Below are 25952 nucleotides of genomic sequence, written 5' to 3' on the forward strand. Positions count from 1 at the left end.
TCTCTCCAGCCCCAAGTGTAATTTTTTAAATGTTTCTTTTTTTTCAATTTTATTTATTTATTATGTATACAGTCTTGTGCCTGAATGCCAGCAGATGGCACCAGATCTCATTTAAGGTGGTTGTGAGCCACTGTGTGGTTGCTGGGAATTGAACTCAGGACCTCTGGAAGAACAGTCAGTGCTCTTAACTGCTGAGCCATCTCTCCAGCCCCCAAGTGTAACTTTTTAAAAGAAGGCAGGAATAATATCCATGTGACATAATTCACTTACTCTTAAGATATCACTGGTTATAAAAGGACATCATAATTTTATATACTACTGAAAAATGAAAAAAAAGCTATGACATGTTGCAATGCTGTAAGACACTTCTTAACTTTAGATAAGCTAAAATAGGCATAGAATATCAAAATACAGTATAAAAATAAGGAATACCTCAAAATTCAGTGCTGGGTACTTATATGTCAGACATTATTTCTAAGTATTTCACATGTATTAACTCATTTTATCCTCATAGATTCCCTTTGAGTAAGTACTATTACTTATACTTACTTTACAAATAAGCAGAGAGGTTTAACTGTACTGGTCCACATTATACAATGATAGAATAATGATTCATATTTAGAGAGCTTTGTTTTACTCCATTATAGCTCAGATTACAAACATAGAGTTAGACATGTATACATGTAGCCTGTGGTTTACACATATGTCACATATATAATATTATTATATCTTATTTTATAAACTATATAGTGGTTATATAAAAGTAAACACACCTACCCCCTATTAGCATCTATGCAACTGGTAGGTAGAATAGTTTGAGATCCACTGTGTATGGCACTTTCAGAGACTTGGAAAGAGTATTCAAGAGAATTAGACACCAAGAGATGAAACTGATTTAAAGACTACCAAGAAGGAACTTTTGAAGGGCACCTATGTTGAACAGAGCATTTCTCTTGGTAGTAATGGTTGCTAGGTCACTGAATGATGCTGCTTTGAGACCAGGAGGACTAGGCAAGAGTGCAACAGTGACACCACATGGCATGAAGGAGCAATGTTGTAATAAAATATTAGGGTTCCTTTGGTCCATGAGCAGGATGGAGATGGACTAAGAAACTGATGTGAGAGATAGTAAATGGGAGAGGAAAGGAAAAGACTTGGTAATGGGTTGGGTGGGGGTGTGTTTAATACCCTTCTCTTTTCGAGGGAGTTTGGAAAGAAAAGGAGCAGAGTTAGTAGATAAGGTGATAAAATATGACCAGCAAGAAGTCTGAAGCAGACAGAGAGAATAAGAGGAAATGAAAAACATCATTGCCTATGTCACCTATTTCTAGAAGTAATTAAAAAACAAAACAAAACTTACTTTGTTTTTCATTACTATAAACTTGAGTGACACATTTTAGCACACCTAGTTTACAAAGAAATTGAAGCTGTGTGATCTTACATCACAAAGCAAGTGAGAAACAGAGCTAGGACACCAACTCTGAACTGAAGAGGCCAGTGGATCCTGGAATAAGGATCAAGAATTTTACAAATTAGAAAGAGAACAGACTCCTGGGGCAGAGCCAGGGAAAGGCCTGCCCAAACCAAGACCAGAGAGTGAATCAATTGCATCATCTTGCTCTTGCCTTGCCAGAACAAAGCCCTGCCCAAGAGTTAGAAGCTTCAGTGGCCTGTAAGAAACCCAATGAGGAGCAAAGGCTGAGGGGCTAGGCAGGCAGGGTGCTTTCAAGCAAAGAAATCTGCCTCTCATCCCCACTCGGCCTGGATGCAGTTTCTGTGTTGGAAGTAACAGATTGGTAAATAATATGGGAGTGGTAAGCCTAAGAGTCAAGAAGAGGAATTCATTAAGCCCTCAAATATCTGCCATAGCAATAAGAGCCATGGTAGTGCTGACTTAGAAAAGGTGAAGACTGAAGAGATGGCTCAAAGGTTAAGGGAACCTGTTCTTGTAAAGGACAGAAGTTTGGTTGCCAGCACCCATGTTGGCCTCCACTGGCGCCTGCATACACACACACACACACACACACACACACACACACACACACACACACACACACACACACACACACTTAAAATGCATTTAAATAGAAAAGGAAAAAATGGGCACAGAACACACCCCAGCTACACTAGCCTGGGACATAGCAACACAAGGATCATCAATGTCAAGAGGGCTAGGACCAAGCAAGGGGTGTTACTCTCTCTCCAGACAGTGTACAACCCAATGGGTTTCCCAGTGCCAGTGTGCTGTGGAAGCAAAATTGAGCAGAGAATACTTAAGAATAAAAACAATGGTGCTAAGAATTCTGAACTAACCAAATATTAAAAGTAGATAAAAATGGACCATAGTGGCTGCTTTAGATGAGAAAATCCCTTGTTAACTGGGAAGAGTGTGTTCTTTTGCAAATGTCCACAGAGGTTAAGACTGAAGAATGAGGCAAGAACAAAAAGTAACTTTTGATACATGCAAATGGTGGTAGAAATTTTGGCACTGCTACATTCAAGAAAAGTGCACCCTAGTTTCCCAAGAATCTCTGAAGAAAACCAAGTGCAGGCTAAGCTTCTTAAAAAAAGGAAAAAAACCAAGAATAGAAAAGTTTTCATCAACCACCATGTGGTTCCTAATGAATATAGGGAGTGAATGAAGCCAAACAGAGGCTGACCTCTGTGATCATATCTTTGATGACAAAGAGAAGGGGCTAGGAGTTAGAGCTTTGAAAGGCTCCAAAGGTCCATGTAGGGTTTTCTAGTCCCAAGGTGCCCCTTGTGCATACATGTAAGGAAGAAAGATGTAGGGAAGATAAGAAGCACTTACCCAACTCTGCTTGAACATCATGGCCACTCAGGAGCAGCAACTTGCCTTTTGTGAGCAACTGGACAGGCATATTGGAGACACGTTCCTGCCATTCTTCCATCTGGCCTACCAGTATTACATAGTCCTTGATGGGAGAGCCTCTTAGGTCCTCTAACTTCTGAGGATCCCAGGCTTTCAGGAACTTATAGATGCATTCTACCCACTTATGCTCATTGCAGAATTCCTGAACCTCCTGTAGCATGTCCTAAGGGAAGATAAAGTGTGTAAGGCAACAGCAGTGGCTATGATGGGAGCTGGAAGCCAGCAGCTCATTCCTCAAACCTCTGCTCTCACCTCCAAGAGTGCCTGTTGTACAGCCAGTGCCTGTTGGATTTTAGCACTGTTGTCCAGGTCCTCCTGTACATGATTATAATTGGGATGCAGATACTGACCCCGAAGCCGGTGCCCACGGACCTCAAGGACATCAGTAATTGCCTGAGACTTCCAGGGCCACACAAATCCTACATTCGGACCACAGAAGAGCTGAACAGCATCGCTGGGCTGTCCATGAAACTGGGGCATCTGGAATTCTACATTTGAGTCCTGGTCTTTATCATCTAGTGAAGCACATGATATAATAGTTCATGAGTACTCTCTAGAGCCCCACACAAACTTTCTACCCTAAATGAACACACTCATCATATACCATGCTCCTATTCCCTGCTTATGAGTGAGTCTATAATACACCATCAACATTAACATAGTACAGCAAATCCATGAGAGGAGTGGATCAGCCAGAACTCACATGCTGAGAATAGAATTTGACTATAAGCAGGAAGGGAAATTATTACAACTTACTAAGTGGGTTTCAGAATAATTAGGGGATCTGAAAAGCAAAAATACTGTAGGTTGAATATCTAGAGTCTGGCTGACTGGCTAGTTGGGGTGTCATTACCAACATACATAGGTAGATAAATAAGCTGCCTTTTCTCCAACTTAATTCTGAAGTGAAAGCTCAAATGGATTAATTTGTGTGACCTACATCACATATGATGTCTAGCTGCAAAGGGAAGTACACTTAGGATCATCCTAGCTCCTACAGAACAGGGGAAGAGGAGGAACATATGCAAGTTCCCAATATCCACCTTAAGGAATTATACTGGGACCTGGCTTCTCCCCATAACATTTTAGGAACTAGTTAATTGCCAGTGCCAATATTTTTGGTAAAACGTCATGCCAGCAGGAACAGCTGAGAGTTCACATCTCAGAACTACAAGCAGCAGGAGGAGAACATATTGGGAAGTGTGGGAGATTTTTGAAGACTTAAAGCCTGCCCCCATGACATACCTCCTTCAACAAGGCCATACCTCCCATCCCTTCCCAAATAGTTCTACCAACAGAGGATCACGTGTGTAAGCATATGAGCCTATAGGAATCATTCTTAGTCAAACCACCACACTGACACATGAAGTCTACATTTGAACCATATCCAAAATCCAACTAATTCTCCCCACATCTACCCTCACTCGAACAACCTCACCCTAGCCAAGTCACCATTGTCTTTCACTGCCATTGCAGAGGCAGGCAAGCATGGGGATAGCTTAGAAGTCTGAACTCAGCTTGTCTTAAACTACACACACATACTCCACTGCTAACTACCTGGACTCTCATGCTGCACAGAGTTGTAGTGGAAGTGTAGACTCCATTTCAAACAATGGAACCAGTTATTCCCCTTAGCAACCTCTTGGAAACTCCCCTTTTATGGTTAGTTTCCATTCAAACATGTTGCAGAATATATGTAGGAACCAGAGGTAGGGGGTCAATCCAGCATGCACCAGTTTTGGATTCAGGCACAGTAACGTGTTCTTAGTGAACTTTTAGGGTAAATCCCCTATTTACCATTTATGCCTATGCATAATTGGACATGCTTATGACTAAAATCAGAGGCATCATCGGTAAAGATACACACATCAAACTTAGGCCTACATAACCAAATACTGTTGATTAAAACAAGCAATCAACCACATTATACCACTTAGCAATACTCCTCGTTGTCTTCTCAGACCCCATAAAACAAAAGGAAGCCACACTCACTTGGCACTCTAGACCTTAGCTTGCTGCTACCTTGCAGTGTTTCCTGTACTGTCTCTTTAAGTAAAACTCCTTGCTGCTTTGCTATTTATGTGTGCTGTTTCAATTCTTTCAATAAGATGTTAAGAACCTGGAAACTTCTGGTCCAGACAGCAATCCTCGGGAACATTACTGCAATAATCTTCTAGTCTTTCCCTGCTTTGTCCTTGCCTATACAATGCCTTTTAGCCTGTTCCACATAGAAACAATAACAATGTTAATGCCAGAAGGGATTCTGAGATGATGGTTGTAAAAGCCATTTTGAAATCACCTCAAGGCCTAGAGAGATGGCTCAGAGGTTAAGAGCACTGACTGTCCTTCCAGGAGTCCTGAGTTCAATTCCCAGCAACCACATGGTGGCTCACAACCATCCATTATGAGATCTGGTGTTCTCTTCTGGTGTGCAGATATACATAGAAGCAGAATGTTGTATACATAATAAATAAATAAAATCTTTTTTTAAAAAAAGAAATCACCCCAAGTCCTCACAGGAAAATGACAAAGCAATTGGAAACTCACCTATGTGAGTTTTAACAACTAGGGGAAAGGTATAAAGTCCCAAAGTACCAGTGAGTGGGTCAAGCCACTCATAGCCTCAAGATACCAGCATTTATGAGCATGTAAAACACCAATATTTTTGTCACTTAATCTAAACTTATTTTTGAAAATATGTGAACAACAAGTGTGATTTATATGTATTTATCTATATAAAATACAGACTCCTTTTCCAGAACCTTTCCTTTCTTACAAATGATCCCCTAAAACTAACTTCATCTTTCATTCATCTTTATGAAGACATACCAGTTGGGTAGGGAAATTAAAAGGCATCTAATCCTTTTCATGATGTTTTATGACAACATTTGTATCTGATAAAAGGGAATGTCAAAATGTATTTTCTTTCTGATGGTTAACAAAGTTGAGGATTAGAGCTGGAGAGTTGAATCAGTGGTTAAGAGCATTGGCTGCTCTTCCAGAGGACCAAGGTTTAATTCCCAGCATCCATATGGCAGCTCACAACTGTAACTCTAGCTCCAGGAGAGTTGATACCCTCATACATGCAGGCAAAACACCAATGCTTATAAAATAAGAATAAATAATAAATAATTTTAAAAGTTTAATCTCAATATCTTAATGAATTGTCCTATCAGAAACAACACAGCCACATGAACTAAAGCAGATGTTGAGCAAGCACAGCTTGTCAGACAAGCAAACATTATTTTAACAAATTCAACAGCATATAAAATGCAATTGTGACATTAGAGAAAATCTGGAATTTGGGGTGAACCAGGGCAGACAATGCATGGGTACACACACCTACCACCACAAGCAATTACATAAGCACATGAATTAGTAAGCACATGCACATAAGCACATGAATTAATGAGCACAACTTCCTCTAGACTCTCCTACCTCCCAACAGACATGTACAGTACCCAGCTTAGAGCTGCCCAATTACATCCAAGGCCTGACCTGTGCTGAACCTCTTGTCCACTTCCATGCCATTTACACTCTACATATGCCCCTACCCTCCATTTAGACTTCCTATCCCCTGTCTTTTCCCCTTTAAATACCTTCAGAATACAGGGGATCTCTGGAGGTCCTCCGGTCTGTAGACTGTAGTACCTTCATGTTAGGAGACAGAGAAGGAACAGAAATAGAGAAACAATGAGATTCTAAGCAGGCTGAGAACTTTGGATTCCATCAGAGCCCACCCCATGCCCAATCCAGAAACCTTTAGGGCAGAGGTCTTGATAGACTGCAGACCGTTAGTAAGACTCTGGATTATAGTTTCAACACGGGGCATAGGAGACAATTGGCCATTGTCATCAAAGACCAGCTGTGATAAGAGAAAGGGGTTTTGTCTTGGGGCCTGTAAAAGAAGGATCAGGAGAGGTTACAGGGGTAGGTGAAAGTACACCCCCCATGTAGTCTGGTCCTTGATTGACTTCCCACCCTATCCACCACCTCACTTGCAGAGTGTTGGCCACAAAGGAAGTTATTTCATTTTCTAAGATGGAAATAAGATTCTGACAAATTATGTAGTCAATCAAGCGGGCAAACTTTCCCAGCTTCAGCAACCATGTTTCTGCCTGTTTCAGCTTCTTCTCCAGATGCCTGCACAGCACTCTCTGAAGGTATAGGGAGCCTTGGCCTTTCCTGATCCTGTTCCAGTTTTTCACTCTCTCTTGCAGGCCCTGTTGCATTTGGTATGTGTCTTCATGAACCTTTTAGGGTAGAAAGGTAAAACTCATTGCAGACAGAAGGATAGGAAGTCAAGAAGCTCCCTGCAAGCAATGAGGTCTTGGTGTTTGGAGTCTAGAACTTAGATTCACATGTGGAAGGCTCCTTTTTAGTAGAGACTGGCCTCCATGCACTTTTTTAAGATTTTATTTTATTTATTATGTATACAACATTCTGCTTCCATGTATATCTGCACACGAGAAGAGGGCACCAGATCTCTTAACGGATGGTTGTCAGCCACCATGTGGTTGCTGGGAATTGAACTCAGGACCTCTAGAAGAGCAGTCAGTGCTCTTAACCTCTGAGCCATCTCTCCAGCCCCTCCATACATTTTTAAATGACTCAAGAAGACACAGAGGACTTATATTTAGAGGGCTCATGTGCTAATGTGATAGGCCAGGCCTACCTATGGAAAGGCCACAGGATAAGGCAGCTGACCTTGGCAGTACATACCTGTAATCCCAACATTTGAAATATGTAGGCAAGAACACAGCCTGTGTTATAATAAGACCATGCCTCAAAACAAATAAGCAAACAAATAAACAAACCAGAAGATGGAATTCAATTAGAAAAAGTTGAGTATAGGGACACAGGGAGTGTCACAAGGCAAGAGCGGATAAAGATTGCATGATTAAAGTCAGCAATGATTGCAGGATTTGGACTCTAACCATTAGACCTGGGATGATGGATCCTGCTGAGAAATATACATTATATTACAAGATATCGGTAGGCACTGACGTAGACTTCCAATTGAGAAGTTGGTATGGGAGTCTCTTATAGGTTCTTCTTGGGTCTAGGAAGATTCTAAACTGACAAAGGCTGATGGTTGTCAAGTCTCTACATTTGTCCACTAGAGAAATCTAACAGAGGTATAGGAAAGCTATGCTTGGCCAGTTGGACCCCACAACGGTCCCTGAAGCTCCCCTGTTCCTTGTCATGCTCCACTGAGTTTGTGATTAGAGCTCACTAGTGTCTATGCATTGTATTTCTGCTCTCTATGAATTGGTGTTCTGCAACTCAGTTGAGCTCTAAGAAAACATGTCCTCAATATTGGGAAAGTGTCATTTCTCATGCTTTAGCAATACCCTCAAGGCTTAGTGTTTCCTACTTCGTAGCCCTCAGTCTATTACAATGGTTCTCAATCTTCCTTATGCTGTGACTTTTTAATGCAGTTCCTCATGTTGTGGTGACCTCCAAATATAAAATTATCTTCATTGCTACTTCGTAACTGTAATTTTGCTACTGTTATAAATCATAATGTAAATATTTGATATCTGGGATATCTGATGCTCTATAGAGTAATTCCATTGTAAATATTTAGAGAAAGAATATAATGTCTTCCATTGAAGGGGTCCCCTTAGTTGCTAACAGCATAGAACTATACAAATGACAGTAATAGCCAGGCATGGTGGTACATGCCTTTAATCCCAGCACTTGAAGGAAAGTTTGGTCTACAAAGCAAGTTCCAGGACAGCCAGTGCTGTTACACAGAGAAACCCTGTCTCTAAATACCAAAAAAAAACCACCCCAAAAATGACAATAATAATTACAATTGATAAACATAATAAGTATACAGTTTTAAAATACTAGCAGTAGGCACAATAACTTTTAAGTTATAATTCTTTTACACCTGTTAAACATAACTCAACACCCATTCCTAATAAAAACCTTTAACAAATGGGTAAGGGAGAGCCACAAAACATCCATAATTAACATTTTTCTTTAACATTTCAAAACTATGTTAGCTCTTCATGAGGCTGTACTGTAATGCATTTATAAATGGAATGCATTTATTCAGTAACAATTAAGATTTTAGTTTGAACAGCTCAGTGACTAGCTGTTAGGGTTATGGAGTTCACATCTCCCACCCCTGCCTCTTGAAGGTGACTGCCAGCCAGGAAATGTTTTATTCTGTTCCCTGCAGCAGCATAGAAAATGGCTCTATGTGTTTAGTGCTTGTCTTTTTGTTTCTTAAATGATGTTTAGTTTCTTTAGAACACTTGCCTTAGCATACAGTTCAGGTTCAATCCTCAGAACCAGGAAGAAAAAAGGAAAAGAAGCCCTTGCCTATCTCAAAACAATAAAATATTGCCTCATGTTCTAAAAGATTCCTCTTTCTTTTACACTGATATCTTCTACCCACAGTGAATGGCATTGGAGCAATAATTAGAAAAAAATGGCCTAGTGAAAAATCTAATAAAAAGTGTTCAAGACATCTAACCCACAGAATCTTGGGTAAGAGAAAGAAACAAACGCAAAACATGAAGAGATCCATGTTCAGGGTTAGGAAACTGTTAAGAAAGCAGTAATAAAAGTGCAAGGCTGGGCATGGTGGCACACACATTTAATTCTAGCACCTGGGAGGCAGAGACAGGCAGATCATTGGGTGTTTGGGGTCAGCCTGGTCTAAATTCCTGGATGTCCAGGGCTACATCGAAAGACCCTGTCTTTAAGAAAAACTTCAAACTTGATATGGAAATTCAAAGAAGCAAAACAACCAGGGTGATCTTTAAGAGCACAAAAGGTGTAGGATGTGCGACACCAGATAAAAAGCCTCATCAGAAAGTCCTAATAATGAAGTCAATGTGGCCTTGAAAAAATATAGGTAGGCTAGTGAATGGTACAGATTTTAGAGACAGACTCTTACAGATAAAATGGCATAGTATCAAGGGCTAGGGAGATGTCTCAGTCAGTAAAGTGACTGCCTCACAAGCACAAGAAGTTGGGTTCAGATCTCAGCAGCCTAGTTAAGAAGTTGGAATGTAAGCGGGGAGGTGGTGGTGCATGCCTTTAATCTAAGCACTAGGCCAGCATGGTCTATAAGAGTGAGTTTCAGGACAGCCAGGGTTACACAGAGAAACCCAGTCTCAAAAAAGAAGAAGAAGTTGGGACATAACTCTAGTGCAGGGGCTGGGGACAGTCGGATCCCTGGAACTCACTGGTCCACAAATCTAGACAACTAACAAGTGTCATATCTCAAAAACAGATAAGGTATAAATGTGACTGAGGACCACATTTGGTATCTACCTCTAGCCTACACACGCATCCATGTAAACACACAAACAAGTACATACCCCTACACAAATATACAAAAAAAGGAGGAGGAAGGAAGGAAGAAAAGGAAGGAAGGAAGGAAGGAAGGAAGGAAGGAAGGAAGGAAGGAAGGAAGGAAGGAAGGAAGGAAGGCCAATAATAACTAAATGGAGAAAAGAATCATTTTTTTCTTGGTTTTCTGAGACAGGGTCTTTCTGTGTAGCCCTGGATGTCCTGGAACTTGCTTTGTAGACCAGGCAGGCCTTGAATACACAGAGATTTTCCTGCCTTTGCCTCCCAAGTGCTGGGATTAAAAATGTGCACCACCAATGCCTGGCTGAAAAAAAGTCTTAATTATTTCAAAGGAAAATTAATTTGGACTCTTACCTCATCTCATATATAAAAAATTTGGGACAGACTATAAAGCTAAATCCAGAGATGAAGCAATAAAATTACTATAGAAAAACAGACTGTGTGACTTGGAATAAGCTCGGGTATTTTTAACAAGGACTCAAAAGACTTGTTGTGGAATATTACTTTAACTAGGCAAAGATGTGCTACATTTGTTTAATTATGTAAAGATGTGTTTCATTTGTTTCACCTGTCTGCCTAAGGCATCTGATTAGTCTAATAAAAAGCTGCAAGGTCAATAGCAAGACAGGAGAGGGATAGGTGGGGCTGACAGGCAGAGAGAATAAATAGGAGGAGGAATCTAGGCTCAAGAGAGAAAAGAGAAGGAATGAAGAGAACAAGGGAGAAAGAGAGGGATGTGCCTGAGGCCAGAAACCTGGCAGCTATTAACCAACCATGGAGAAAGCAGGAAAGTAAAATATACAGAGAAAAAAGAAAAATATAAAAGAAAGGTAAAAAGCCCCAAGACAAAACATAGATGAAGAGAAGCAGGTTAAGTTATAAGATCTAGCAAGAAGTAAGCCTAAGCTAAGGTCCAGCATTCATAACTAGTAAGTCTCTGTGCCATGATTTGGGAGCTTGCTGGTGACCCAAAAGAAAGTCTGTTGCACTTGATAGCACTGAAAAAACTTGAAGAAAATTAAATCAGGGGCTGGAGAGAAGGCTCATCAGTTAAGAGATGGCTGCTTTTCCAGAGAACCAGGGTTCAATTCTCAGCATCTAGATGACGGATCACAACCATCTGTTAACTCCAGTTCCTGGGAATCCTATGCCCATGTATGGCATCTGGGGGTACCAGGCACACATATTGTACACAGACACACATAAAGAAAAACTCCCATACACATAATTTAAAAATTAACATCATTTGTTTACCAAAAGACACAATTAAAACAGTAAAACGGTAAGCTCCAAACCTGTCATACAACTGACATAGAATTACATTCACAATGTGTAACAAACCTGTGAAAGTAGGAACACATACCAGTGAACACAGTACTTCTGAATCTAGATGTACAGAAGTTTTCTCATGTGCACCAAACACTTCTTCAGCAAACTCTAAGTGTATATCCCATACTTAACTCTGACACTATCTGTAAACAGCCTTGGGTCCATATGATTAAAGGCACAGTCCACAAGACTGTCTTCCACTTCAGATGGCAATCACAATGGGTAGTCTTAGTCCAACTGTGCTGCTTTAACAGGTCACTTGAAATTTATTGAGAATAGAAATTAATTTTCTTACAGTTGAGGCCATGAAGAGGCTTCTTTCCACACCTTCCAGATGAGAGGAAAACTATGTTAATAGGGAAGGTGAAAGGGCAAAGAAGGGGAGGGAGCAGAGGCAGAGCCCTTCCTCATGGTCCTATCATCTTCCAAAGGTTCCATCTTCTATTATTGCCACGATGGCACCTGGTTTAAACACCAAACAAGAACATAGTAACAGAGGACAGACAAGTGCAAGAACCTCATAGGGCATCCCTGATAATACTAGATGTGGATGTGGACCTCAGATACAAAGTAGTCACAATTAGGAAAGATTCCATCACTGTATGCTTCAGCTAGCCATGGAGGCCTGCCACAGGTTCAAAGATAATTTCAGATGTATGAAAGGTGTTAGGATTCTAGTTCTTAATTTCCTTAATGCCCTAATTCCTTCATGTTAGCACAAACACCTGACAAAACACTGTTACCTTCCTTTTCCTCCCTTCTCCTAGGCCAGGAACAACCCTTGGGGACCATTAGAGTCCCAGTCTTTACCCAGTTGTTATTGATCCATCTATCCCAGAATAGAGACTTTTGTTGCTGAGCAGAAAAATGCATCAAATTCAACAGCAGGAAGTTAGTCACACAGGGTCCCAGAAATAACCTAACCAGGAGGAGAGCTCCGCCTGGAAAAGGGCTCACAATAAAGTAGATCCTCTTACCAGTTGAAGAACGGATGTACAGAAATTCAGAAAGCGACAGAACATCCGCAGAGCCTTGTGGTTCTCTTTGGCTAATGTCCTTTGCAGGTCCAGAAGCTCATAGCTCTTATCTGGCTCCTTGGGTAGCCAGGACACAGAGCGAAACTCCTGAAGGAGCCTAGAATCAAGAAATAAGCTAGATAGAGTCAGTGTCTCAGCCATCTCTCTTTGAATACCTTTGAACTCTTCCCAACCCAGTTCAACCTAGACTGAGCAAATGTTTACCAAGACTGTAATATTCCCAGTGACCAGTGACAGTTGCCAGGTGGTGAGTCATTTGGAAAAGCCTCATAGAATGCATAGATACTTATACCTAGTGACCTTTCTTCCAAGAGAGGCTCAGATAAATCCTAAGATATGAAAAAACAAGACTTCATCCTGGGAATAAGGAAAACTAAGGTCCTAAAGAATCAAGGTTGATAGGCACATTTTAGGATCAAAGGTTATTAAACCACAACTTCTCTAGAGTTGACTGCCACTAAGGAAGCTGCTCCTGTTCTCAGCCCTCCCTGTTTCCCCAGAACTCCATCCATAGCTCTTAAGATTCCTTGAAAAAATATGAACAGCACTCAATAAGCAGTTAGGATGATTAAGATGATGAATTTATGGCAACTATTTCGTGCCTGCTAAAGGGCACTGGATATATAGTACTTTCTATCCATAATCAATCTCATTTAATTCACATTATTTGCACTGTGTAGCTGAAATCTTCACAGGAGTTTGCAGACCATTGACTTGAGGCTCAAAGAGTAGACTCCTTGCTGGTTTTCAGAATCTAGATTCATTCCTATCAGTCCTCCAAACCCTTATGATATATACCATCACCAGGCATGGGGCACACACCTGTAATCCTAGCTATTGTGAGGTTAGGGCAAGAAGGTCAGAAGTTCAGAGCTAGTCTTGGCCTATGTAACAAGTTTGAGACCAACCTGGAGTATATGAGACCCTGTCTCATAAACAATCAGAAAAACAAAACAGCTATTTGTTTTTTTTAAAAAAGACATTATGATGACTAGGCAAGTCTGAAGGATAGTAACAGCCTAAAGTAGAGGTTGCAAACTGGTAACTAATGTATCAAATTCATACTAAAAAGTTTCCACTTTGCACTGCTAAGAGTTAACCCTCACAGTCTTTTAATTAAAATTTGATTCCTGATAAAGACTGATGACCTAACTTCAACTCCCGGTCTCATATGGCAGAAGGAAAGAACTGACTCCCCCACGTTGTTCTCTGACCTACACATACACAGAGACCACACATGCACACACACACACAAATAACTAAAATACTACATTTAATTTTTTTTTGAGACAGAATTTTTCTGTATTGTTTTGGAGGCTGTCCTGGAACTCGATCTGTAGACCAGGCTGGCCACGAACTCACAGGGATCCACCTGCCTCTGCCTCCCGAGTTCTGTGATTAAAGGCATGCGTCACCAACACCTGGCACTACATTTAATTTTTAAAATTTAAATTTTACCATGAAATGTAGATTTCCAGAAATCCTAAAAAACAAGGTAAGCTGGTCACAATGGACCTATACTCCAAAATTTCAATTAGATAGAACTGAGAAGTAACTGTCTTTATTAGATGTAATTTTCAGGACACAGTGCCATGATTCCTAATACCTTAATCACTGTATTCTTTCAGTAATCTCCATTTAGGCTCCCTGAGCATTTGAGTTTGCAACTCCTATCACAGAATAAATATATCTGAAGCATAATGAAGAAAAGGCAATGAAGTGATAAAAAATAAGAATAATCAACTTTCAAAAAAGTGTGGGTGGGTTTTAGAGAAAAATGTGGGGGATTAAAGAAATTTTGGGTTCAAATGTCCAAGTTTGACCCACAGGCTTGGTACTTAATTGTGTTGTACTTATGATAAGTTGTTATAGAAGAAAATATAATTACATGGAGATATATATTCAGAATGCTGATTATATAACAAAATGTAACATGATTATATTTTATATATGATAGGAAAGGACTAGAAAAACATAATATTTTAGTGGTTATTTATAAATAATAAAATTAGAGGGTTTTTTCTTTGTGCCTTTTTGTATCTTAAAATTTTGTAAATGAACAACAGAATTGCCTTTTGTCCAAATAAATTTTGTGGTTATTGACACAAAATGTTGAAGGTTGGAGATGTAGCTCAGTGATAGAGCACTTGCCTAGTATGTAGAAGGCACTAGATTCAATCCTTAGCACTGCAACATACACACATACACACCAAAAACAAAAAACAAACCCCCAAACAACTGAAACCAATAGGTTCTGCTATGCAGCATAGGTCAGCCTCAAACTCTTGGTCTTCCTGACTCAGCCTCTGAGAGGTGGGACTAGAAGCACACACCACCATTCCCAGTATGTAAAATTTAAAAATCCATGGCAGCTGTGTTTGTAATACTTCACCTGCTAATATGGAGCATCCCAGCTCCAAAGTGAGGAATAGCCAAGAGCAGATTATTCTTCAGTAAAGTCTGGATGCGGTGCAGCCCGTACAACCTCACATTCTTCTTCCAACTATAGGTGAGAGGGGAGTGACAATATGTTCTCATATTTCTCTCATCCATGTCTCCACCCAAGCCCAATCCTGTCACTACTTACCAAGTCAAAGCCTTTCGTAAGAGGCAATTCTTAAAGAATGGAATATTCTGGAGTTCGTGCCAGAGAGCAGAGTTTCGATGCCAAGTACCTAGTGTCATTGTTTCACTGCCCTCCACAGGATGTACATGCATGATCCCAAAGGGAGAAAAGATGTAGTGTTCGGGATTCACCTTGTTTGGTGGCACCACTATCAGGTTGTAAGGCCTGTTTTTAATTAAGCAACAAAAACCACCTCTGGTTAGTGAGAATGGAAAAACCTGCACATATCCTGAGGAGGCCAGAGAAGGATGGGGAGAGAAAAAGGAAATGGAAAGGGAGGCAAAAAAAAAAAAAGGTAGAAAGAGGGGAGACAGAAGGATAGTATTCAAACTAGAAGTATTGAGCAAATATTAACAAGAAATGTAAACCAAAGATAGATGAGATGAAAAAGGCATTCAGCCTGTTAGTCTGTTCCAAGTTCTTATCTTCAGATACAGAACATCTCATAAAATTTAGGACATCATCATTTGTAAGCTACAGTATTATTTTATGAAAAGCTAAGGTTAAAAAATGCTTCCATTGTGATAAGTCTTCAATTCTTTGGCCTAATTTTTTTTGAGTTATACATTTTTTCCACTCCCCTCCTCTCCTATCCCCTTCCACAATACCTCCCTGCCCCCATGCTCCCAATTTACTCAGGAGATCTTATCTTTTTCCCCTTCCAAGGCAGATCCATGTATGTCTTTCTTAGGGTTCTCTTTGTTACCTAGGTCCTCTGGGGTTGTGGTCTGTAGGCTCGTTGTCCTTTGCTTTATGTCAAATATCCATTTATGTGTGAGTACATATTATATTTAACTTTCTGGGTCTGTGTTACCTCACTTAGGATTTTTTTCTAGTTCTGTCCATTGCCTGCAAATTTCAAGATATCCTTGTCTTTTACTGCTGAGTAATACTCCACTGTGTAAATGAACCACATTTTCCTTATCCATTCTTTTGTTGAGGGGCATTCTATGTTGTTTCCAGGTTCTGGCTGTTATGAATAATGCTGCTGTGAACATAGTTGAGCAAGTGTCCGTGTGGTGAGTGTGCCTCCTTTGGATATATGACCAAAAGTGGTATTGCTGATTCCCAATTTTACATCTTCAATTTTTAAGATACACTTACATTTTAGAGATGTTGAAGTGTGTCTGTGGTGGGGGTAGGGGTGTTTTAACATTGGCTATCAGAGCCTTCAATGGATGTGAGTGAGGGAAGGATGGAAAGAGGAACTTGGGACTGGACACTCATCCAGCATTTGTGAGTTCCTGGGTTCCATTTAAGAACAGAAGAAAAAAATGGATCTAAGAGAGAAAGTGAATGAATGCAACTGGTGTGGAATCAGGAGGCTTTTTTTTTTTTTATAGTCTCACAGGTTTAAATAAAATATAAAAAAGTTGAAGAGGTAGAAGTCCAGTCCAGGGAAAGAAGATTTTGGTTCAGTCTAAAACAGGATGCTTTTGGAAGATCAATGTTTCCCTAACCATAGTTAGGTAAGGCCAGCATTAAGTGTGCTTCTGAGGCTATAAATAAATGCTTCCCTTGTTTCAAAAAAGAATAACTAACAAAAGTAAGAAAGGCGCGATTCAGACAAGAGGTTGTGAAAGCAAAGCAGGGCCAAGAGGAGTGGAAGAGAGCAAAAGAGAAGGCTGAGGGGGGAAGAAGGCTAAAACTGTGAGGCAGGAGAGAGGGGCAAGCATGGAGAGAAAAAACAGCAGGTAACATGGGACAGGAACGGGGCTCTTACTTAAAGTATCGATCAGGAGCCACATTAAGATAGAGGAAGTGGATCTTCCTCTGGTACCGGTCTATCTTCAGAAGGGATTTCATCCGACTTGTCAGCAAGGAAGTCTTAGAACTTTTCTTCTTGAAGGCCTTTTCCTCAGGAGATTCAGAGGCAAGCTGAGACCTGCATGACAAAATAAATCAGGGAGAAAAGGCAGAGCAAGAAGGTCAGTGTCTGGAGGTGGGCCTTGACACCGTTGGCCATGGAAAGCAGGAGCTAGATCAAGTGTCTGAGGGGACACAGGTGGCACTGTCAGAGCCTGTTTAATCTATATTCAAAGATGTCATTTATTGAGCAAATGGAGTCCATCGTGCATGTTGGTCAACTATAGTCAACTATAGCCAGGGCATGAAAAACTCTTCTGATAAATGATTCTACTAGACTGCCTGTGATTACTGCAGTCACTGTTGTGTAACATTGTATACAGTACTGGGAAGATTATTTTCCCAGCTTATTATCCTGTAAACCCTCTGTCCTGGAATTCTTATCAGTAATGTGCTTGGATACTGAATCAAATTATCTTAACTACTATATCTGTGATCAAAAGAAGATATCAAGTTCAAGGCCTGCCTAGCTACAGTGAGTTCAAAGCCAGCATAAGCAACTTAGTAAAATGCTATCTCAAAATAAAAAGTACAAATATGACTAAAAATTTGGCTCAGTGGTACAGCAGTTGCCTAGCATACATGAAGACCCAAAATGGATCCCTACCTAGCAGGACAAAAAATAAAAATAAAAACATTATTTCCTAAGAGTGAGGTCCTATAATCATGAGACCAGAAATATTGGTTCCTGAAAAGATACATAGTGTCCAGTCTGAATTCTGGGGTCATTCCATTTTGATGTCTTATACAAACTACTGTTCCCATCTCCTCAATCTGTTGTACCTAATTGTATGCTCAACCTTGCCTAGCCTCAGTCTCGTCAAATTCTTTCTTCTTTGCCTGCACAATCTGAGCTCCTCAGCTCTGAACTAACTCCCTTGGTTTCATTTGCCTTCTCATTCTGCTTCCCCAGTTTGAAGGTCAGTGTGCCCTTTATTTTCTGCAAGGTTACTATGCATTTGCTAGATCCCTTACTATTCTCTATTAAATTTCCTCTTCTTCTTACCATAACCTGTTAAGTTCTTTAGTCTATAAATACTGATGGAGTACCTACTTCTCAGGTACTGTGTCTTAAGGGCTGTCAGTATCCCTCTACAAGAGTCCCATCCAGATACCAGAATTACTTCAAGCTCTGGTCCCAGTGTCTTTCTCTCTCTCTCTCAAGCCAGTCTTGACGACTAGTAAAATGACATTCCCACTTGTCTCCTATTCATTCCCAAGTGTACTATAATCTGGCTTCCTCTTCACAAACCCCTGACAGTGTTTCATACTACCAACTGCTGCCTCTCTGACACCTTTTCATCTCCTAACCCAATTTACTAATCTAATCTCTACTCAAATCCTTTACTTCTGCTGTATCTGTGTGTCTTTCCCAACCCTATTCCACCAAGTGAGTACACAGACAATAGCCAGCAGCCTTTTTTATACTACATATTACAATTTGTTAGTTATATCTTTCTTGTCCTAACATCTCCCTCACCAAACTGTAAGACTCCAAAGGAAAGAACTGAGTCTGTCTGATTCATTTGTTCCATCCCCAGCATCTAGATAAATCCAAGTATCTAGTAATAGTAATGAAATGAACCAGAGCCTAGGAAGACAGCTCTGGAGAACAGTAAACTATATTAGCTAGACCTCAGAGATTGACTGCCAGATTCAGAGAGATATGAGAACTTGATTCCTTGATATATCAGGAATATTCCGAGAGAGAAAAATTAAACTTGGGGCCACTCTGAAAAAGAAAAGCTCTGCTGGGATGACTGAAGACATAAATTGTTGACATTTGCTACCTTCCTTCATAGCTCCAGGAATCTGTCCACTTATCCACCACTAGGGATCTGAGACCACAAAAAGTCACACATTGATCCAGCCATAAATTTAAAAGCAAAATCTGAGGAATTCATACTTGATTAAAGACAAAACTAGCCTTTTTTCTAGACAGTAAATGTATCATAAACAAGTTTCAAAATATCAAGAAAATCAGACCAGAGCTAGAGAGAAGTTCCTAAACTAAAGTCAAAGAACTCCCAGAAAGGGTCGTTTAGGAATCTTGCAGTCCTAGAATTTTGAAAGCCACTCTGGAGAACTGGAAGGAATGGATCATTACTCAAGGGACCAGCCCATTCTGTCAGAGCAGAAAGATGACTCGGAGTCAGTGCTCTGCCTTAGACCTGTGGGAGAAGACCACTCAGACAAGCACTCCCTAGGAGTAACCAAGGACCCTATCCATATCTAACACCCAGGACCACCATAAGGTAAGCCCCAAAGTGTGGTTCTGTGATTATAAAATATAGAGAAAATGAACCCCAAGGAAGCTTCTGGCACCACCCAAGTCTGAGGAGACTAGGAACTGCAAGGTTATGTTTTGGCTTCCTATTGGTTAACTCTTGATTTCAGTATTTCACCATGGATTAGCATAGAGACACAGGCTAAGAGTTTAGAGTTGGGCTAATCCCAAAGAGCCCTGAGAAGGGGACTCAGAGCCAGTGGCCCTGCAGGCACCTAAAACTAAATTCTTTTTTCTCCTCTCTTCAAAGCCCCAGACCAGGCCACTCACTTTCTCCCAGAAGACTCCCCTTCTTCATAGTCAGCATCACCGCTTTCATATTGTACAGGGATGTCTGTTGCCAGTGCCAAGGGCAGGAGACTAAGGCTATCCAACCACGGGGTCTCTTCTAGGGCCACCTCAGCACCAACAATGCCCAGGCAATGCTGTAGTTCAGGCAGTGTCAATGGTCGTAGCCACGTGGCCAGTTCCCTTTTTTGTTGCCCACTCCACAGGGCCTTCACAAAAGGGCATGGCCAACATGGGGGCCTTCGATGAGACCTCTTCGTCCAGGGATGGCAGTCAACATGGGAGGAACTATGCAATAAAGAGCGGTCTGGGGGAAAGACCTTGTCTATGGCATCTAGCAGGTCCAGGTGGAGCTGGGATTGGACCTTCGGTGCACAGCAGTACAGCTGCTCCAGTAAGGGCAGCAAATCGAGTTGACCAACTAGCATCTCACGATATGGAGGCAACAGGCCCAGGACTGCATACAGATAGCGCCAAGCCTCACAGCTGCCATCCTGCAGCACAGCTGACAACAGAGACCGCAGCTCAGACAGCAGCAGCTCCAGCGATGTCCGCTGCTCAGATTCAACCACAGCCTTAAGGAGCTCCTGTTTCTTTATGCAGTCCCAGGAGTGTCCTTGGGGGCTGCAGCTACATTCAGTGAGCCCAGACTCAAGGGTACTAAATGATGGCTTCGAATCTTCCAGAATAAAACGAAGGCAGGTATTCAATTGCTGTCGAACTGATCTTGCCCACAGCTCAGGGTTCAAATGCCAGTTCCAGGCTTTTGGCTGCTGGGTCTCACCTGTGTGACCCAGCCCGGTTGGGGCGGGGCGGGCGGGGGGGGGGTAAGTTCAGGCTCTGGGCTAGGACCGCAAGAGGCAGAGCTGCAGGGCACAGGAAGACCAGTAGAGGGCCTTTCCTGAGCCCTTCACTGTCAAGGACTAGCCCTGATCCGAGGAGGGAGCCCTCTTGGCCTGCCAAGAGCTCCTTCCCACCCTCCAAAGCCCTGTCTCACCTGGCCCGCGGCATGTAGAAGGCGTGGGAAGGGAAGAGGGACTGGTTTGAGGATGAGGTATCATTGCGGAGCTCTCGCTGTAGTGAATGAACTTAGACTCAGTCCCAATCACTTAACATGGAGACCGATACACGCTAGCAAAATCTTTGGAAAAACGGCATTCACAGCAGGGAACCTTCAGAGTGGAGGCTGGCAATTGCCTTGAAAAGGAGACACAAAGGGTCGTCACTCAGAGGCAGCAAAACTCCAGTCACCTGAAGTCTTCGCCACAGACTGAAATCCTGAGCGGAAAGCGGACTGCTGAGTGGGGTTGCAGGTGAGGACACCTAGAGGAAAGAAGGGGCAAATGGGGCGGCCCCGGGCTTGCCAGTGGGAGGGACCTCCCGAGGACCGGGGAGACCTGATCAGGGCAGCAGATCCGGATCCTGAGCTGAGGACTCAACCACACCACTTGCTCCCAGCAGTTAGAACCGTTACAGAATCCCGGAGGCCCAAGCTTCAGCCGGGAGCCAGAAGGAGAGATCTGACCCCCCTCCCCCCACCCCCGAGCCCAGGCCATACCTGTAAGCTGCCTCTAACCTGACCCAAAGAAAATCTGGGCGGGAGAAAAAAAGACAAGATCGATTTGGGGCACTAACAACATCTATGGTATCTGGAGCAGGTGTAATCCATATAACCTCTTATCCGTTCACTGATTTTTCCCCCTTCCCTCCCTGATAGCATATCCCTCTATCCACAAAGAAAGCGCACATAAGACAAAAATTTTTTATCCCTCTCAACAAGCTACACATCTAGTTGGGGCCAAGAATCTGGGAGTGGTTTAATTATTTAAAAAACTGGAGCTGGAGAGATAATTCAGTGGTTAAGAGCACTGGCTGCTCTTCCAGAGGTCCTGAGTTCAATGCCCAGTAACCACATGGTAGCTCATAACCGTCTATAGTAGCTTCTGATGCCCTCTTCTGGCATGAAGTTGTACATGCGGACAGAGCACTCATATACACAAAATAAATCTTAAAAAACAACAACAACAATAAAAAACAGAACCTCTGTCCTACCTCTCTGTGATAGAAGGTATGACTCCAAGATTTTGCCCTAACCAGTGGAAATTTGATATGCCAGAACCGTGATGGGGATGACAGTAAAAGAAGAAGTAGGCTTGGGAGGTGGGGAGGACAGTTAGACATCTGATTTTGGATATTTCAAGTTTAAGTCTGAGATACTTACCAGATATCCACGGGCAGGAGGCATAGCACTTGCCCCACATGGTCAAAGCCCTGAGTTCACTCTCCAGAGTCTTGAAAGGGAAGCTGGCCTAGAACTCATGGTTCCTCTGCCTCAGCCTCCTAAGAAAGGGGATTATGCTTATATATACAGCAGAAGTTCAGGGTTTGTTCTCACATTGTATTCAAGCTTAAGTATTCTAGGGCTATGGTGGGAGTGTTCTCTCTTCCCAAAGACTATGGAAATAGTGTTAGCCTTAGGGGTCCAAAGCCCATTCCAACTAGTGAGATGAAGAAAAAGAAAAAAAAGCACACATCTTTTCAGTAAGTGCACAACCTGGTAGTTGCACATGTCATTCATTTGGCCAAACCTGGTAAAAGCAAAGCTTCCACATCTTTGATTTCAGTGGTTGTGGTGATTTGAATGAGAATGGCCCCCATCAGCTCATATATGTGGATATTTGATCCCTTGCTGGAGCTGTTTGGAGAGGATTAGAAGCTGTGGCCTTGTTGGCTCTTCTCACTAGTGTTAAGTATAGAAGAGTGAACACTTTACATGTGTTCTCAAGACTTCATTTCAAGTCTCTGGTCAGATATTCTCTTGTAATGAGTTCTTTAACTACCCAATAGAGATCAGCACTCTACCATGTCCTTGTCCTCTTTACCTGTAGGTTGGTTGCTAAGTCATATACTCATTTACTTATTATCTGTTTACCCTGACTAAAAATATAAGCTCCATAGTGGCAAAGATTCTAATTGTTCCTACTGCCCCTTAGCTTGTCCCCTGTCCTTAGTGCTAAGGTAACACGAGGAGATGACTATAAAATATTTATGGGAAAATGCATCAATGTATAACAGTATTAACCAGTGAATAAGATTGGTTTCAGACTGCCTAAATTGAAATACTGATTTTACCACTTGGTTTCATTTTTTTTTTTTTTGAAAATGAAGAAAACAGTGTATACTTCTTCGGCCACTTTTGAGATTAAATGATGTTATGTATGTAAACTAGAGTCTCATAGACAATAAATACTTGATATAATTGACACAAATGAGACATAATAGGGTTCAGTGAGAGAATACGGGCATATGTTGTGAAATATTAAATATATGTTAAATTTTTTTATGTTTTAGAATATTTATTTAATGATGCAAAGATATGTTGCCTTCTTTGTTGCATTTGTTTAACTTTGTGAAGCTGTACTACTTTTCCTGCCCCAAATATCTGATTGGTCTAATGAAGACCTGAATGGCCAACAGCTAGGCAAGATAGAGAAATAGGTGGGGCTGGCAGACAGAGAGGATAAAAAAACAAAGTGAAGAGGGAAGCACAACAAAAAGAGAAGGGGAGAAGGATGCCATGGGCCAGCCACTTAGCAACACAGCCAGCCATGGAGAAGGAAAGAAAGACATATAGAACAAAGAAAGGTAAAAGTCCATGGGCAAAAGGTAGATGGGATAATTTAAAAACTGGCTTGAAATAAGCCAAGCTAAGGCCAGGCATATATAAGAAAGAATAAGTCTCTGTGTACTTGGGAGCTGGGTGGTAAGCCTCCAAAGAGCAGAGTAAAAAACAACCGATACTGCTGAGCCCGCAATATTGCCTCAAAGTCTAATTATGTTTGTAATAACAGTTAATTCCCTTTTCTGCATAAGAGTATTTCAAACCTCCAATATTCACTCATCGTGATTTTCTTTCATTTTATACTCAAATAATAACTTTATCACCTGGTCCCCATCCTCCCAGGATTTTTCTGTATAACAGCCCTGGCTATCCTGAAACTCACTCTATAGACCAGACTGACCCAGAACTCACCTCCTGCTTAAAAAAAAGGGGGGGGGGCTCTCTGGTGTGTGTGTGTGTAAGGGGGAAGGAGGGACAGAGATTGAATTTGGTTCATACATGTTGACGTTATAAGTTCAAAACCTGTAAGGGCAGTCCAACATGAAGCAAGCTGAGACAGGGGTTAATGCTGCATTTTGAGGGGAGAGAACTTGATTCCACAGACAGGTAAATTTATACTAGTGTTATTTTCCATGACAACACACATTCTTCTGTATATAACTTACCATGGTTGTGTTTATTTTTCCTATACTGACCTTTATAAATTAAGTTCCAAGAGAACTATACCTCTCTCTGTGTGCCTCTCTCTCATTTTTTTATCTTCAGATAACTTAACATCAGAGTCCTATGTGAATATATAGTGAGTGTGAAGTCTACCCAGAAATCAAAGACAGAGCTGAGAATCAGAAAAATGTGTTCAAGAACCACCAATAGCAGTCCTTTTTATGGCAAGCAAAAGACAAAAACAAAACCAAACCCAACCAAAGAAAAAACGCTTAAAGATGAGTCTAGAGAGGTCATGTGGGACCTGTTCAGACAAAGCCCCAGTTGTGATGCTGAGTCTGGTGTCACAAAAGCCAATAAGCAAGCCAGGTGGAGGTAGCACACACCTTTAATCCCAGCACTCGGGAGGCAGAGGTAGGCAGATCTCTGTGAGTTTGAGACTAACCTGGCCTACAAGAGCTAGTTCCAGGACAGCCTCCAAAGCCACAGAGAAACCCTGTCTTGAAACCCCCCTCCCAAAAAAAGCCAAAAAACAAACAAGTGCTGTAGTTATTTTTATTTTGTATCATAGTTGACTAGTCTGAAAAATGAATTAGTAGGTCTTTCTAAAGCCAAGTCTTCCTTAGAAACAGAACCCCTAATCTTTAGTTAGGCAAATGACTGATAATAAAGATTACAGTTCCAGCCTCTCTTATAACAAAATCTGGCCACATGAGAAACCTTTTAACATGCAACTTCCAGGGTGGAAGGCATACCCTTCACTAATAAACTCTGATCCATTCTGTTCCTTAAAAGGTTTATGTAATGAAGAAAGCTCCACCTTGGGTCCCAAGAAGGGGGGGGGGGGTTATCCCAAACACAGCCATCAGAAAAATGTGAAACAACCTAGGTCTCAGATGATTGTGAAGCCACCATACCAGGTCTGATCTAGGTTTTTTATTTAAAAGAAATAAAAACATGGCAAGCTGCTGTTATTGTCTCTTTGCTATCATTAACTGAGAGGGGTTCCAACTAATCAAAAGGGATCTGGACTCCAACAAAAGGCTGTTAGGAGACAGCTTCGGTCATCTGTATCATGAACTGATGAAAGTCAAATTAAGCTGCTGATAAAAGGAGGTGAAGTGTTTAAGAAATGTTTACACAGAATTAGAGGACCTACAAATTGAAAGAGTAAACTGCTGTAGATGGGACTTCAAGTGATGACTGATTGTACAGTGTTACAAGATACCATTCAGTGAGTTTGGTATGAAAAAAACAAAAAACAAAAACATATCCAGCTGGCTATGGCAGCTGGCTCCTGTATTCCTAGCATTCCAAAGGCTAGCATGATGTGAAGTAGTTTCTTCCCCAGCCAAATACTACATCTTGAAGAAAAGTTTAAGATAAAGAAGAGAGGTGAAGTAATCCATCCTGCAGGGAATCTCCCTCAAACTCAGGAAGTAAACAACTCAAAAGCCTTAAAAGTTCCTGAATCTGACCAGATGCACTAGGCCCCTCCCTCTCCATGCATGTATACACAGCAAGGACTGCTGAGACACTCTCAAACAAGATAAGCTGCCTGGAACAGACACTCTTGATCTGCTGAGCTGCCTGCAAAGTATGCAGTTTACCCCAGGTTCTAGCTTTTGTGAGCTGTCAGCCATGCTGGGCTTGGCTTCTGGCGATGTGCTGTCCTGAAGTCATTTCTGGTGCTGTAAGGAACCCCTTATGCACACTCCTTTAAGTAATCCCAATAAATCTTTAGTTCAACAAGTTGGACTATGGTGGTATCCTTAGGTTGGGTCTGTGGTCAATTTTCTATCTTGAGTGAGTTTACATGTCCAGAGTCCAAGACAAGCCCAGGCAATATAGTGACATCATTTCTTAACAATAACAACAAACCCAAAAATAAACAATAAAAATTCTCAAAGTCTATTGGCAAAGGGCTACAACTGCAAATTCATTTCTATATCATTCAATAAAACAAAAATTCTCTTGGTTTTTCTGTTAATATGAACTTGAACAAG

General features: G+C 41.4%; 1 protein-coding gene across 2 annotated transcripts in view; it reads right to left on the reverse strand.

Annotated features, from left to right (window-relative positions):
• Dnhd1 (dynein heavy chain domain 1) overlaps positions 1 to 24436 on the reverse strand; it is a 70636-nt gene extending 46200 nt beyond the window's left edge. Inside the window, exons 1-12 of one of the 2 annotated variants that reach the window (XM_027404954.2) lie at positions 21883 to 24436; positions 20659 to 20858; positions 19644 to 20445; positions 16944 to 17105; positions 15182 to 15385; positions 14987 to 15097; positions 12535 to 12691; positions 6892 to 7146; positions 6654 to 6791; positions 6493 to 6544; positions 3146 to 3408; positions 2813 to 3056 (exon numbers count right to left, since the gene is read on the reverse strand). In XM_027404954.2, coding sequence (XP_027260755.2) covers positions 2813 to 3056; positions 3146 to 3408; positions 6493 to 6544; positions 6654 to 6791; positions 6892 to 7146; positions 12535 to 12691; positions 14987 to 15097; positions 15182 to 15385; positions 16944 to 17105; positions 19644 to 20445; positions 20659 to 20722 — 2452 coding nt within the window. In that variant the 5' untranslated portion in view covers positions 20723 to 20858; positions 21883 to 24436. Of the gene's footprint in view, positions 1 to 2812; positions 3057 to 3145; positions 3409 to 6492; positions 6545 to 6653; positions 6792 to 6891; positions 7147 to 12534; positions 12692 to 14986; positions 15098 to 15181; positions 15386 to 16943; positions 17106 to 19643; positions 20446 to 20658; positions 20859 to 21882 lie in introns of those variants that run through there. The other variant, XM_027404956.2, reaches the window with a different exon arrangement.
• Between the last annotated feature and the right edge of the window lie 1516 nt (positions 24437 to 25952).

This window comes from Cricetulus griseus, chromosome 3 (genome assembly GCF_003668045.3).
Source record: "Cricetulus griseus strain 17A/GY chromosome 3, alternate assembly CriGri-PICRH-1.0, whole genome shotgun sequence".
NCBI lineage: Eukaryota > Metazoa > Chordata > Mammalia > Rodentia > Cricetidae > Cricetulus > Cricetulus griseus.